Raw genomic sequence first — 14,899 nt, 5'->3', positions numbered from 1 at the left:
GAAAAAATTATTTACTGTGTTCATGCCAGGATTTCCTCCTGCTTTTTATAGAATCCTTTCCTAAAGCCAAGAACTTTTAGATTAGAAAAAAAGTCACAGAATGATGAAATTTGCAATGTATATAACAGATGCAAAATTTATATTCTGATATAAAAGGAGTAGGCTTGAACTCAAGATTTCTCCAGCCCCAGCCTTGTAGGTGCTCAGATTGCAAGGAGAGACCAGCCATGTCACAGAAAAACAAGAGTCGGGTATTGACATGTCCCAGGTGACGTGGGTAGAGAGATTGAGAAAGGCTCCTGCCTGGCTCTCCTTGTGATGCCTCCATGGTGGAAAGTGGAAAAGACCTTGTCAGATGACGCCCAGGTAGTTATGGCCACCCAGGAAGAGGAGCCTGACAGTCCTGGCCCAGGCTCACAGACACAGCGTGACTCACATGCCTGTGACTCATGAGCACCAGTTCCTCAGCCTGTGGAGTGAGGTAGAAGAGCCCACCTGCACTACAGGCTGGAGGTGTGAGAGAAATGAGACAAATGTCCTGTCCTCAGTGTTAGTGTCGACTCAGACAGCCTGAAAAGGAAGACCGCCAAGAAGCCTTTTCTCACTAGGCAAGACCGCAGGGCACTGGGCCGCCTGAGAGGCAGTTTATTGTAGCATTATATGTAAAGGTAAACTTTCTCAACATTTCAAATGTCTAGTCACAGGAGAGTAAGGATAGAAAGCCACACTACTGTGGAGTCATCTCCAGTGAGAAAACCAAACTGCAGAAACTGCTGTGCTATAGTTTTAAATGGAAGGTTTTCTACAGTGTTTCTGTAACCATGTTGCGGTTTTAGGGATACAGCTCAGAGGCACAGTCTTTTGAACATCCATGAGGCTGTGGTTTAGATCCATAATACCATCTGTGGGCTTGGGGGGGGGCAGGGTAAGAAAAAAGAAGTAAAGAAAAAAAAGTAATCCCATTATAAAATAATTTTATAGCAGGGCTGGGTATGGAAATAGCATCTTGCAGTCCCACAGCCCTCAAGGTTGAGGCTGGAGGCTTTCGAAGACCTGAAGGAGTTTTGCAGTCAGATTGCTAATGGCTGTGTGCCCCTGACAGTTTGTGAGTAGAGGATTGGGGCTCTCAGTGTGCCCTCTGTGACTGCAGTCGATTCCTCCAAAGAAAACTGTGACAGAGAGGGGTGCTGCAGAGCACGGAAGGGCTGGAGATGAATTGGCCACCATGGCATAGATTTCATTTATAGTGTTTCCTCATCATGAGGTCTCCAAACCCCAGGTGGACAGGGGTTCAGTTTTTTGTTTTTTGTTTTTGTTTTTTTTTAAAGATTTATTTATTATAAGTACACTGTAGCTGTCTTCAGACACTCCAGAAGAGGGCGCCAGATCTATTTACGGATGGTTGTGAGCCACCATGTGGTTGCTGGGAATTGAACTCAGGACCTTTGGAAGAACAGTCGGGTGCTCTTAACCGCTGAGCCATCTCTCCAGCCCCGGGTTCAGTTTTAATAGCTGAGGAAGTGGAGGTGCCTGCATAGAGGATAGAGGAGAGGGCAGGGAGGGGCCATGCCCCTTCTCCCACTGCTTTGCTGTGCATCTCTAGCCTGTTGTCTGCATCCTTCATGATGGGTACTGAACAGGTGACAACTTGGGACTTGCAACGGACATCCGAGCTAGGAGAGCTTCCCTGTAGACTGAGCCCTCAGCCTGCGGGCTCTGATGCTTGATGACTGTCAGGGATCCATACAAGCTGCGATTTTCCCAGGAGGCACAGCTTAGGCAAATGACACAGATCATTAGGGAAGTGCTTTTGCCAGACTTATCATTTACAAGAAAAGCAGGGTGAGTGAACACTATTGGGATTAAGTTGGAGAGACAGAAAAGTTGAGAAGTCTTCCAGGACGTGCACACCCTTTTCACCCTTTCCTTCAATAAGTTCACAGCTATGGTACTCAGTGGTACCCAGCATATGTTGGATGTGGATCTTGTTTAAATTTGAGCAAACTGGGGTGGGGGTAGGGTAAATTTGAAGAGTATTTTATATTAAGTATTAATCATGTTTAGATGTGACCTGATATGTATACAAGAAAGGTTTTAGGTTAGGGGATATAGTTCAGTGATAGAACACTTGCCTAGCATGCATGAGGCCCTAACTAAGGTCAACCTTGATCAACCTTTGGGAATTCATAATATATTTATAAAACAATAAACCTAGCTCTACTTTAAAATAATTTCATGAGTAGGATATAGATTGAATAGACTTGTCCTGTGTTGTGTTGGTAATTGTTGAAGCACGTTTATTCATACATTCATTAAGTTTTTGTTTCTTTTTGTTTTCTGGGTTCTGCAAAACATCTGGTACCTTTTGTCTGGCTAGATTTGGGTACATATTAAGAATGGATAACATGAGCTGGGCGTGGTGGCGCACGCCTTTAATCCCAGCACTCAGGAGGCAGAGGCAGGTGGATTTCTGAGTTCGAGTCCAGCCTGGTCTACAAAGTGAGTTCCAGGACAGCCAGGGCTAAACAGAGAAACCCTGTCTCGAAAAACCAAAAAAAAAAAAAAAAAGAATGGATAACATGGTGCTAGAGCAATGGCTCAACAGTTCAGAGCACGTGATGTGCTCACAGGACCTGAGCTTGGTTCCCACCACCCACACACATAGACACATAAATTAAAGTTTATATAAAAATAGATCTTTAATAAATAGAGTCATGTTTCATGATTTCAAATTATAACGCGTGAAACCAGGTCAGGTAGGGTGGCCACAAACCTATAATCTCAGTATTATAGAAACTGGGAGACTGGGAGTTTGAGGCTACTTAATGAGATTCTGGTTTCAAGCAAACAATAAAGACAAAACAAGGCACTCCCTATGCCAGAACAAACTACTGAACTCTTCACATTTTGAAAGTGAGGGCTCTGAGGACCCTGTTCTAAGTTCAGGTTTCTACAGCTTAGGGAGGTGATGGCCCTGCCTTGCAGTTGCTTATTTCTCTACACATTCTTGCTCAACAGCCTCGTTAGTGGAATTGGCAGTCTTGGGTTTGGAAGTCGGCTTGTGGTGCTGGAATTGATCGTAGTAGCTGGGGGTGTTCAGTAATAGACTCACACCCTCCCTGCTAGCAGGAGACCTCTATATGCTGCGGTCATTATGATACGCTTGGTGCATGCTGCATTATCTAGAAGAGAACCTTCCCACGGGCCACCCTGCCTCTCTTGTCATTCATTGGATCTTGACTGGGCACTGTAAATGGCTGCTACCTGAAGCCTAAAACAGCTGGATCTCAGTGAACAGTGAAATGTTTTCACTGTACATAGCACAGCTCATTCATGCTTTGCTGCTGGTTTTTGGTGCTGAGGCTGGAACCCAGGCCCCCATACATGCTAAACTTAGATTCTAAATGGTCTACAGTGAACCCCTCCGGCCCCCAGAGGGGATCCCACAAACCATGTAAACTCTCCACCTGTTGACTTGTTCTGTGTCTGCTGTCTGGCCAGGTGTGGGGCAGATACATTAAGAAACTGGAAGACTTCGCTAAGCCAGAGAACATGGATGTGGCTGTGCAGTGCTTGAATGAACTCATAACCAACACCCTACAGCACATCCCCGACGTCATCACCTACCTGTCCCGGCTCCGGAACCAAAGTGTGTTTAACTTCTGTGCTATACCACAGGTATGAAGTGGGGTGCAGGTATGAAATGGGGTGCTAAAGAAGTGGGGTGCTTAGGCTGGTAGAGTATAGCCTCTGTCTTGCTCTGTTGTGTTGAGGGGCATGGCTTCTTAGCATCATTAACTGCCTATCTCAGGAGTAGGTAGGGAGTCACAGCAGAGTCCTTGTGTCACATTCAGGACAAGGTTAACTGTTCCAGAACATTCCTTCTGGGGTTTATTCATCAACTATTCTAACCTAGCTAGATGATGAGGCTAATAAGCCTGGGCCTCAGTCTAGATGGCCAGCAAGCTGGCTGAGCTGAGTAAGGCTGTTAACAGGAGGCGTGGCCCAGCAGGCCAGGGCTCTTGCCACTGAGTGGCCTCCAGAGTTAGATTGCTGGTATCCCGCATTGCCTACACCTGTGAATGAATAGATAAACACAATAACGTCTTCCCTAACCTAAGTTCTGTGATCCTTTTTTTGCACTCAGGATAGCAATGCCTGGTCCTGGAGACCCAGCAGCTATATATTCTGAGACTTACTGACTTCCTTTACTAGTTATTTCTAAATTAACTCACTCAGAAGCTTGGCTTGATCTTGCCCTGACAGTTCTAAACCATGTCAGCTAATCTGTATGGCCATCCTAGGTTTCCATCAGCCCAAGAGTCGTTTACTTTTGAGCACAGGAAGCCACGACCCTCTCCCTCCCCTTGTTCTCATCTCACACTGTCTTTAATGTATAATGACTATATCCATAAGAGGATAAAGTTCAAAATTTGCTCCAGATTATTATTTTGAAATGTATATTGAGTCTACTAACTGCTTTAGTATGGAAAATGTTGGATTTACTTGTGTTTGTAAATAGGACGGAATCTTTGTGGCTAAATGACAGGATAACCCTGTTGTTGAGTGTAGGGGAGCTGGAGAGTTCGTGCCTTACTGGCCCACTCCTGGGTATTGCTGCTTGCCTTGGTACACATTGGCTCTTTGGCACAGAAAGGCTTCACTATTTAATTTATGAGCTCTATCTTCATGACCTGAGATTCTCCTCTCGCCTGTTGCCTGTAGGTAATGGCCATTGCCACACTGGCTGCCTGCTACAATAACCAGCAGGTATTCAAAGGAGTAGTGAAGATTCGGAAGGGGCAAGCAGTCACCCTCATGATGGATGCCACCAACATGCCTGCTGTCAAAGCTATTATATACCAGTACATAGAAGAGGTGGGTTTTATTTAACTGTCTGGTGATTTGTAGCTGTTTTATGCATTAAATCATGTCGCTGTTTAACCAGACCATGTTTGGATAGTAGATAGTCCTCACTACTTAGTGTTATAGCTTAAAGACAGTAGTTGGTGTCCCCTATCAGAAAACACACACAGAGAGCCCTGCAGGATGCTAGCGATGACATGAAACCAGACTGTATGCCGAAGCCTCTAGGAAGAATCATGTCTCCTGGGCTGTGAGAGGATGTTCAAGGCCTGCCAAGCATGTGTGCCGGGTGAAGGATGTGACATGGAGGCTTTTGGAAGCTAAGGCAGAGCATGGCTGAGGGAATCTCGTTGTAAATGCTCATGTCCTGACAGTCTGTTATGTTCTATCATATCACAGACCTCACTTCAACCCACCCCCACCCCCACCCCGGGGAACGTAGACAAAGTAAGACTATGAAGTTGCAGTCAGTTCTTTTGTTTTGTTTTGTTTTTTTGAGACAGGTTTCTCTATGTAGCCCTGGCTGTCCTGGAACTCACTTTGAAGACCAGGCTGGCCTCGAACTCAGAAATCCGCCTGCCTCTGCTTCCCGAGTGCTGGGATTAAAGGCGTGTGCCACCATGCCCAGCTTTGCAGTCAGTTCTTAAGTGGTTTAGGTTTTGTTGTTTTATTTTCCTGCAACTCTTACTCAAATGCCAAAACCACCATATAAAGCAAAGCATAGCTACCCTAGGCTGTGCCAGCACGCGTAGGTGGCAGTGTGTGACTGGGGAGGAGTCTGCTTGGGCTGGTCTTAAACACACTGAAATCCTGCCTCCTCAACCCCCAAGTGCTGGGGCTACAGGCGAGATTTGGGGATTACCCAGCTTACTGGTCCCTAATTTTAGACAGTCCTTTTTGAAGAGGTCACGGGCACTAGAGTTCATGTTCTGTTTTGTGTCTTCCTTGACTGTTAGGAGTAAGTGCTGCTGCTGGTGGCTGAGCTCAGGGGCAAAGGTAGCACGGTGTTTGTTGTCACTCAGCCACTGTGTCCCCTCCTTAGCTGGCTGCTTTTGCAACTTCAGGGCAGAGTTGAGTAGTTACAACAGAGTAGCCCAGATAGCTAAAAATAGCTTCTAGCCCTTTAAGAGAAAGCTTGCCGATCTCTGACCCAGGGTTTCTAATTGTCTTTAACTACTTCAATGAAATGCAGGGTAAAGGTTGTATTAATAAAGTTGATACAGAAGAAAAAAAAATCAAAATTGTAAAGTTCAAACATTGCAAGCTTTCCTGTCAGCCTTGTGGAGATTTTCCCAGTGATGCCTTATAATGAGGACTTGCTGCCTGGAATCTAACTTAGCTGGAACAGTGCTGGCCTAACATGCATGAAGCTCTAGGTTTGATTCCTTAGCACCCACCATGTAAACCGGCCAGGGTGGAATATGGGTATAATCCCACCATTGGGGAGGTAGGAGGATCAGGAGTTCAAGGTCATCCTTGCCTATATGGTAGATTTGAGGCCAGCCATAGCTACATGGCACTGCCTCAAAGTCAGTAAACCAGTCAAGACTTAGATGAGGTCCACGGAAAGGTTGATCTGTAGGTGTCTAGATGCCAGCTAGATCTGATCTTGTTTCTCCTCACAGATCAATCCCGTACTTACAGGAAAGGAGGTTATGTCTCTTCTGTCTGTCTCCTCAGTTGTACTGAGACGGCACCAGGAAGAGGCTTCCGAGTGGCCCCTAATGCCTACCGAGACGTGCAGTGTGTGTGGCTGTGCCCTCCAGCATAGGCGGACAGTCCTTTCAGCGGTAGCTAGAGCAGCTTGCATAATCTGTCAGACAAGGAGCTCTCCCTGCTATCTTAGGCAAACCTGCATCTCCTACTCTGCCAAACTGAATTCCTTGGCAAGGGCAATTATTTTCATGTTCTTGAGCCTTTTTTTTCCTCCTCCTCCCCCTCCTCCCCTTCCTCTTCTTCCTCCCTCCATCCTTAACTGTACAAATCAGCACTTGGGTGTGTATAGCCCAGAAGAGGAAGAAACATTTTGATGGTCTTTCTGATTATAAGCCCAACAACCAGTGTGTTTTAAACCACAATCAGCCCCCAAGTCGTTTGACTCCATGGCTCTTTTCTCCTTGGAGCTTTCCTGGCTTTGGCAGTGACTGGTGGTGCTACCTAACCTCTCCCCTCCCTGCTCCTGGGCCTCCTTGAGGTGTTGGGTTGCTCTGCGTTCAGTCTTCATCTGCTTTCCTATCACGGAGGTGTTTCATGGCTGTTACCCAGCTAAGGCCTTGGATGTCAGCTCGAAGTGACGTTGTCATCTTCCTTCATCATGGAACCCTGAGACACCCTGGAGTACTCACATATCCAGACTGGCCTATCTGTGCTTTCATAACTGCGTCAGCCTCTAACCCAGTCATGCAGGACTTCATTCTGCAGAAGGGAGGACATGTATAGAAGGGGAAATGCAGGTCATATAGCATTTTGTTCTGATCTCATTGGCCTTCCATTGCTATAATGGACTACCCGACTTAGCTTACAAAGAGAAGGTGTTATTTTGGCTGAGTGTTGGGAGTTGCAGCCTTTAACTAATCACCCCACCATTTGGGGCAGGCAGCACATTATGCAAGTGCAGAGTGAAGTAACATCGTCCCCACCCCATCAGTATGCAGAGGGAAGGAAGAGACCAGCCCCATCCTCTTCCAGGCCTGTCCTGGCCTTTATGGGCAGGGAGAGCTGGAAGGACTGGCCCCAGCCTGTGGGTAGGAGGTGGAGTGTGAGGGGGGTTCACTCCTCTTTTTTTTTTTTTTTTTTTTTTTTTTTGGTTTTTCGAGACAGGGTTTCTCTATATAGCTCTGGCTGTCCTGGAACTCACTCTGTAGACCAGGCTGGCCTTGAACTCAGAAATCCACCTGCCTCTGTCTCCGGAGTGCTGGGATTAAAGGCATGCGCCACCACGCCCAGCTTGGGGTTCACTCTTCTTTATAGTGCTGATATAAGCAGAACTTTAAATTATTTTATTTGTTTTTGCATATGTGTGTATAGCTGTGTGAGTGTCACGTGTGAGTGCGGGTTCCTGCAGAGGCCAGAAGGGAGTGCCTGAGTCCCTGGAGCTGGAATCGCAGGTTGCTGAGGCTCTTTATGTTGGTGCCAGGAACTGAGCCCAGGTTCTCTTCACAAGCCACAAATACTCTTAACCACTGAGCCATCTCTCTACTCCCCTACACTTTAAAAAATAATAGGGCCTAGAAAGATGGCTCAGCAGTTAATAAGTACACTCACTCTTGTATAGAGTGCTTGGGTTCAGTTCCTAGCTCCTATGTGACAGCTCACAACTGTTCCAAGGGATTCAGAATGCCCCCTTCAGATTACCACAGGCACCATACTCACACATAATGAACATACATACATACATACCAGCAAAACAGATAGATATTAAAAATAAAATCTTTACCCCCTCCCCTAAGGTAAGTGTGGTATTGTACCTGTAATCTCAGCATGTGGAGGTTGAGGTAGAAAGAGCAGGCAGCCTGGGCAGTGTAAGCAAAGCCCTGCTTTAACAAAATTAAAGAACATTTAGTATGACCTTTGTGGAAAAAACATCCATTGTATAGTGAAAATTTGATAATACCATCATCCTTGCTGCTTTGTGTATTACATATTTATGCATGTGAGCATATGCACACCATTGCACAAGTGCAGGCTGGAGGAGTTTGCAGGAGTTGGTTGTCTCTTTCTGTCAGATTTTACCCACTGAGCTATCTCTGGTCTTGCTTACTTGTTTGTTTGTTTATTTATTTATTTTGGTTTTTCGAGACAGGGTTTCTCTGTTTAGCCCTGGCTGTCCTGGAACTCACTCTGTAGACCAGGCTGGCCTCGAACTCAGAAATCCGCCCGCCTCTGCCTCCCAAGTGCTGGAATTAAAGGCGTGCGCCACCATGCCTGGCTAGAGCCTGTTTTGTCCTTGGTGACATGACCTAAAGCACCTACCTGCTGAGAATTGTTAGAGGAAACCATGGGAAATGTCTGTAAAGTACTGGAGGCAGTGCTAAGTAGCCTTTTCTTCTTTCCTTAACAGATTTATCACCGGATCCCCAACTCCGACCCATCATCAAGCAAAACCAAGCAGATCATCTCCAACATCAGGACACAGAACCTTCCCAACTGCCAGCTCATCTCCCGAAGCCACTACTCCCCCATTTACCTGTCATTTATCATGCTCTTGGCTGCCCTGAGCTGGCAGTACCTGAGCACCCTGTCCCAGGTCACAGAAGACTATGTCCAGAGAGAACACTGAATTTGTTTAGCTGGAAGTGGAAGTTCACGTGAAGTGGGTTTTTCCTTTTCCTCCAGCTGGACTTTTGACTTCCCTTATTTTTCCTCCTACTCTATAATCTGAAGAACTGAGTCTGGGACCTTTAGGAACTGTGCAGAGGAAAAAGACACCTTGACCTCAGCAGCCTGGTGCTGGCTGGGACGTGGGTCCTCTGCTTCTTGTAGCCACTGGCAGCATGCTGATTGCTGCACTTTAGATGGTGTGGCCACATGTGATGGTCACAGGAGCCTAGTGAACCTGGCTAGAATGCTGATTGGATTTATTTAATTTGAAACAGCCTTTGAATAACTATGACAGTAGACAATGAAGCGACTGGTCCTTGTCTTTCTCATGAGCTTGACCGTGGAAGTGTTCATTGGTATTGTGTTGCGCGATGCTGCCGAGCTTCTGAGAGTGCTGGCTTGACCTTCTCACCCAGGGGGAGCTTAAGCCCCCATCAGTGCTGTTGGCCACTTGTCCTAAGCGTGTCCTCTGGGAAAGGCTTTTGATGTTGAGATTTTTGTAATAGCGTATAATGAATGCACACAGTAACATACTCAAATCCCTTGTAAGGACTGAGTTTGTCCAGTGCACCTCACCTGAAATCCCAGAAAGATAGCCTAGTGACCTCGGGACTCGGTCCTCTGTCACCACAACAGAGTGTTGCTGATGGAGGGTAAGGTAAGCAGGCAGTGCATTCACCTCTCTGCTTCAGCCTGCCACTGTCCTGTGCCCCGCCAGCCTCCTCTACAGTCATTTGTTTTGGTTTGTCTTGAAGTCTGAAGACAAAAGATGACAGGAAAACCAGTTCTATATTGGTAGGTTTTTAATAGCAGCATGGTAAGTCGGCTACATTGTCAAGATGGCCTCTGACACCCTGTGTATCTGAAAAACCAGTATTTGAGCGGTGGCGAGGCTCTAGGCAACCATGCTGACCTGTATGACAAGATACCTGAGGCCAACTACTTTATCAAGGAAAGAGGTTTATGTTACAGCTTAGGAGGATGAAAGTACAAGATGAGGGGCCCCAATCTTTAGCCCTGGGATAGCCTTGTGAGAAATGACACTACAGTGGTGAGGGGACATGCAGGAGAGAGCACATGACAGGAATCAGGAGTCGAAGACCTGGCATGCTGACGCTTGTACACTGCAACTGTAGCTCAGATTGGCCTGCAAGTCTATGTAGCCTTGAACTTAATGGTGATCCCACTGCCTCAGCCTTCTGAATGTAAGAGTTACAGGCATGAGCCACCCCACTGTTGTCCACCGAGCTTGGTGTCTGGAGCCCTAACTCTGGAAGACTAGCATTGAGCCCTTTTAACAGTGCCTCAGCTACCTGTTATTCTGTGAACCAAGCTTCCTGCATAGGACCCTTTGGGGAACACTCAGACCACAGAGACATGCATATCATATAGTCTGCTCCCCTCTTCAGCCTGCAGGGCATGTTGACTTCATCCCTGAGGTGACCAGTTCAGTGGTCCACTCAACTTTGTAAGCACAGATTCCTTGCTGGATTACTGGGGCATGGAGACTTCACTTCATTGGTCACTTGCTCTCACCCTTGAACAAATATCACCCCGTTGAAACTGAAGGTCTTTCTGGAAGCTACAACTCTTACCAGTAATCCCAGCATGTGGTAGGTGGAGGGAGGAGTTGAAGTTCCAGATCCTTCTCAGTTGAGGTGGGCCTGGGCTACATGACACTGTCTCTAACAACAAAACCTGGAGGCTGGAGTGACGGCCCAGCACCGGAGTGATCTTCCAGAGGTCCCAAGTTCAATTCCCAGCAACCCCATAGTGGCTCACTACCACCTATGAGATCTGATTCCTTCTGATGTGCATGAAGACAGAGCACTCAAACTGCATGAATAAGTAACATCTTTTAAAAGAGTGGGGGACAGACTAACCCTCTGAAACGAACTTCTTAGCAAATAAGACAACAAGCTTCAGATAGTTCTATTTATATCCAAATATTTAGCATGGTGCATTTCTATAATGCCATTATCCAGAAATACATTTAGTTGGACTGTCTACATCTGACATCTCTTTCTCCCGTTTTTTGTTGCTGGGCACTGAACCAAGGGTCTTGCTTGGACCAAATGCTGGACAAACTACCATGGAGAGACATCCCTAGCCCGCTTTTGACTCAATGTAATTTACAGCATCTGATCTATCCACCTGGCTGTTTCTATACCAAGTGTGCTTTCTCAGAGGCCCTTCCATATCTAGACATGATTACTAGAAAGATGTGCTCTCTACCTTCCTCTGGTTGGTTGCAGATCCTGTTGGGGACAGCCCTTTGGAGGCTCTTTCCCTGCTGCTGACTTTTCCAGGCTCCGTGGTAGCAGAAGTGAGAGCTCTAAGGCTGTGGTTCTGTATTATAATCAATCTGGGACAAGGCTTCTGACCAAGTTGGTCTGGCATGTTACCTAATGAGTTCCTGGGCGGCATGAATGCCGTTTGTCATAGGCCATCTGAAATGACCTAGTCAGGCTACAAACGACGATCCAAAGGCCTGGCACTCATACTGGCTCAGGTTTGATGACCACACAACACGACTTTAACGGTGTGTTCTAGTCTAATGTGTAGAAAGGTAGGGGTGTGTGAACACAGAATCATCAAAGGGCCCTGTGGGCAGGCTGAAAAAGAAATGCTCCTAGCTTCAGGGTCAATTGTAGACCAGTCTGACCTCAAACTCCCAGATGTTTGCCTCTGTCTCCGGAGTACCCAAGGAAGACAGCTCCTGTCTTGAGCATAGGAAATCACCCACAGGAGAATCTGGTTATGGAAGACATCTAGAGCCACCCCAAGCATACCATAACAAAATGGGTTTCTTGGGCTCCTTTAGAGGATACCCAAGGTCCTCTTAGCTCATCTTCACTGGCTATGCGAGGTAGGGAGTTGCAGGTAGGCATGTGGTGAGACAAGAAAGGAAGTGTAGGAGGGAACTATTGGGTGTAGTTGAGACAGGTGGAACTGCCTTGCAGTACTGAAGCCCCAGTACCCAAGCCAGGTTGCCTCAAACTGAGTTACATGTCTGGCATTCAGAGCTTTGATATAGTTCTGAATTCCGACATGGGAAGGCAAGCTTCTAGAGAACCAGCCCCTCCCTCTCATTTATCAGGAAAAGTAACAGATCCACAGGAAAACAAAGCCAATGCTGATTAGAGAGGCTCCCTGTTCCCTCTGAACTATACTTCACTATGATTTTTGTAAAATCCATGAAATCCAGTGACCCAGAAAACTTAAACATGGCGTATGAGCTTTGGCCCCACTCCAGGGAAATGTAGACCTCTAGGAAAATGGCAGTCCGGGTCATATGTGAAAGTATGTGAGTGCCTGCCTTGGTTAATAAAATGTCAAGTGTAGCTCCCTTATCTCAAAGCAGAGGAAGTGCTCCGAGGTGTGAGCAGTTACAGGTATGGTTTTGAGAAGCATTTCTGAGGGTGACAGGAAACCAGGAGGAGAGAGAAAAGCCTTGAAACTGCAGCACAGAACCGTTCACCCTGCCAATATCAAGCAGAGGGAGAGTTGGTTTATTGGCACAGTCATTCCTTGTTAAATTACAGGGTTAAGTGGTAACTACAACAAAAAGCAGGTTTTTCCCAGACTAGTTTCATTGTGGTTATCTGTCGGTCACCCAGCAAACCATGACCATGTAGCTTGTTTTAAGCCATACAATTGGGGGTGATCTATAAAACCAGTACAGCTCTTTTCATACTCAGTTGAGGTACACAAAGCATAAAATCATATTGAATAAGCATCGGCTGAGGACAGGACCAAGGAGAGCTGGCCACATTACCAATGTCGATGGATGCAGATGCCTCGGGAAAAGGTAGCTTGCTTCAGAGAATTGCATTGGGCCATCAATGCCTGCCATAGACCCAGAAGTGACTAGCTTCAAGATGCAGCTGACGGGTGGCATCTGTCCCCTCAGCATGAAGTTGGTGTCCATTCTTTTGGAAATCCTGCAGCCAAAGCCCTTGGGTCTGCGGATGCTGGGGTAGGGGCAGGAGGGATGGCAGGCAGAGCCACAGCAGCAGGCACTACAAACCACACTCGTCTAGGGAGAGGCTAGGAGGCAGGCTGTGATCACTGTCGTGGGATGGGCTAGAAGGGCCAGGTAAGGACAGTGCTTGGAGGGTAGCTCTGATGGCAGGCAGCTCTGGTCAGTCGTCCAAATCTTGCCAAAAGCTTCATGCGTGTTAGGTGAACTCAAAGACTCTCCTGTCTATCTCATTCCCTGTCAGGGTCGCTAAATTTTGGAAAAAGTCCCCAAGGACTAGACAATGAAGTCAAAACAGATCAGAATCTTCCCCAGTACTGGTCAGTGCGTGGGATTCCAGCCACAATTTCTGATTCAATTCCACAGTGGTTCTCTCCTCGGAGGATTTTAAAGAAGCCTGGGAAGGAGAAAAAGTAGGTACTTTCAAAGTATGCTCTGAGCTTGGCCTAACCCTTACTATGTTCATATAATGCTCCACTCTGCAACCCAGGCTGGCCACACACTCTGCCTTTAGCCTCAGCATCCTAAGTGCTGGGGCCACAGGAGCCAGGGTGAGGTACCTGACACCCAGCATCATCCCAGCTCATCCCTCAGTTCTCGTCACATGCTGTTCATGCAATGAGAACTGTCTACAAAACCATGTGGAACTCTGGGGCTCACAGATGGTTCTAGACCAAAGGATCTATCCATTTAGATAGTCAGGTCCACACCTCAGGCCACAGAGAAGTGAAGGTGCTATGATGCTCTGGCCCTTAGCGGCTTATGTAGTCTGAGGAGGGGGACTGCCACTCACCATTATCACCCCAGTCAAGGTTCCAAGAGTTGGCTGCCAGCCAGTAGGGAACTCCATTCTCTACTCCCCAGCCCAGGATGCGGATGGCGTGGCCACCCATCATGTCACCGGCTTCATGCTTATATACTCCTGTAGAAGAAAAAGGCAGTTATGACTGAATACGGGTCAATGCCTGCCCACAGATTCCCAAGACAGCTGGCCACCCAGTCAGAATAGGCTGACAGGAACCAACTGGTCTCCTACACAGAATTCTCTAGAAAGCTGGAGGAGGGCCTTAAGGCGAGCACATCAGGGAGCTCCGGTGTGTGGTTTGAATAAGAGTGCCTCCCACAGGCTAATGTTTGAATGACTTGTTACCAGGGAAGGACCATATGGAAGGATTAGAAGTGTCAGAAGGATCAGGGGAAGTTGTCCTGTGTGTCACTGGGGGTTGGGTGGAGCTCCTGTCTCTGTGGTAACCCTTGGCCCCCATACATGCATACACCTGTGCACCAAGGTGTAGTTCTCAGCTACAGCCATAGCATGTCTGGGGAGCCACACTCCCTGCCATGATGATAGTGGACTAGCCCTCTGAAGATGTAAGTAAGCCCATATTAAATGCTGACTTTTTTAAGAGTTCCTTGGTTATGGGTCTCTTCAGAGCATCAGAACAGTGAATAAGAAAAGCAGTGCCTCTTCACAGCAGTAGAACAGGATCTATGACGAGGGGTATCCGTGCTATAGGAGATCACATAGGTTGTATGTATGTATGCATGCACGCATGTATATATATGTATGGAAGTGTGTGTAAATGTGTGTGTGTGTTTGAGATATGGTCTAAAAAGCCCAAGTTGGCCTCAAACCTCAAAATTCTGCCTCTGCTTCCTGAATGCTGGGATTACATATGGGTGCCACTATATCTGACTTAAAATGTGTGTGTATATACTTTTTTTTTTTTT

The 14,899-nt window shown here is 46.9% G+C and overlaps 2 protein-coding genes across 3 annotated transcripts in view; one reads left to right on the top strand and one right to left on the bottom strand.

The window, feature by feature from the left end:
- The window catches only part of Fdft1 (farnesyl-diphosphate farnesyltransferase 1), a 28,846-nt gene extending 18,097 nt beyond the window's left edge, over positions 1–10,749 (top strand). Inside the window, exons 6-8 of the mRNA XM_021203092.1 lie at positions 3,502–3,678; positions 4,726–4,878; positions 8,927–10,749. Of these exons, the coding sequence (XP_021058751.1) occupies positions 3,502–3,678; positions 4,726–4,878; positions 8,927–9,145 (549 nt within the window). The 3' untranslated portion in view covers positions 9,146–10,749. The remainder of the gene's footprint in view (positions 1–3,501; positions 3,679–4,725; positions 4,879–8,926) is intronic.
- A 1,909-nt stretch (positions 10,750–12,658) lies between these two features.
- Ctsb (cathepsin B) overlaps positions 12,659–14,899 on the bottom strand; it is a 21,687-nt gene continuing 19,446 nt past the window's right edge. For both annotated transcript variants that reach the window (XM_021202922.1, XM_029541305.1), the window contains 2 exons: positions 13,962–14,090; positions 12,659–13,565 (listed from right to left, as the gene is read on the bottom strand). In XM_021202922.1, coding sequence (XP_021058581.1) covers positions 13,468–13,565; positions 13,962–14,090 — 227 coding nt within the window. In that variant the 3' untranslated portion in view covers positions 12,659–13,467. The remainder of the gene's footprint in view (positions 13,566–13,961; positions 14,091–14,899) is intronic.

Source organism: Mus pahari, chromosome 8, assembly GCF_900095145.1.
Source record: "Mus pahari chromosome 8, PAHARI_EIJ_v1.1, whole genome shotgun sequence".
Classification (NCBI taxonomy): Eukaryota; Metazoa; Chordata; class Mammalia; order Rodentia; family Muridae; genus Mus; species Mus pahari.
The sequence above is the reverse complement of the archived record's forward strand: the minus strand, read 5'-3'. Positions and strand labels throughout refer to the sequence as shown.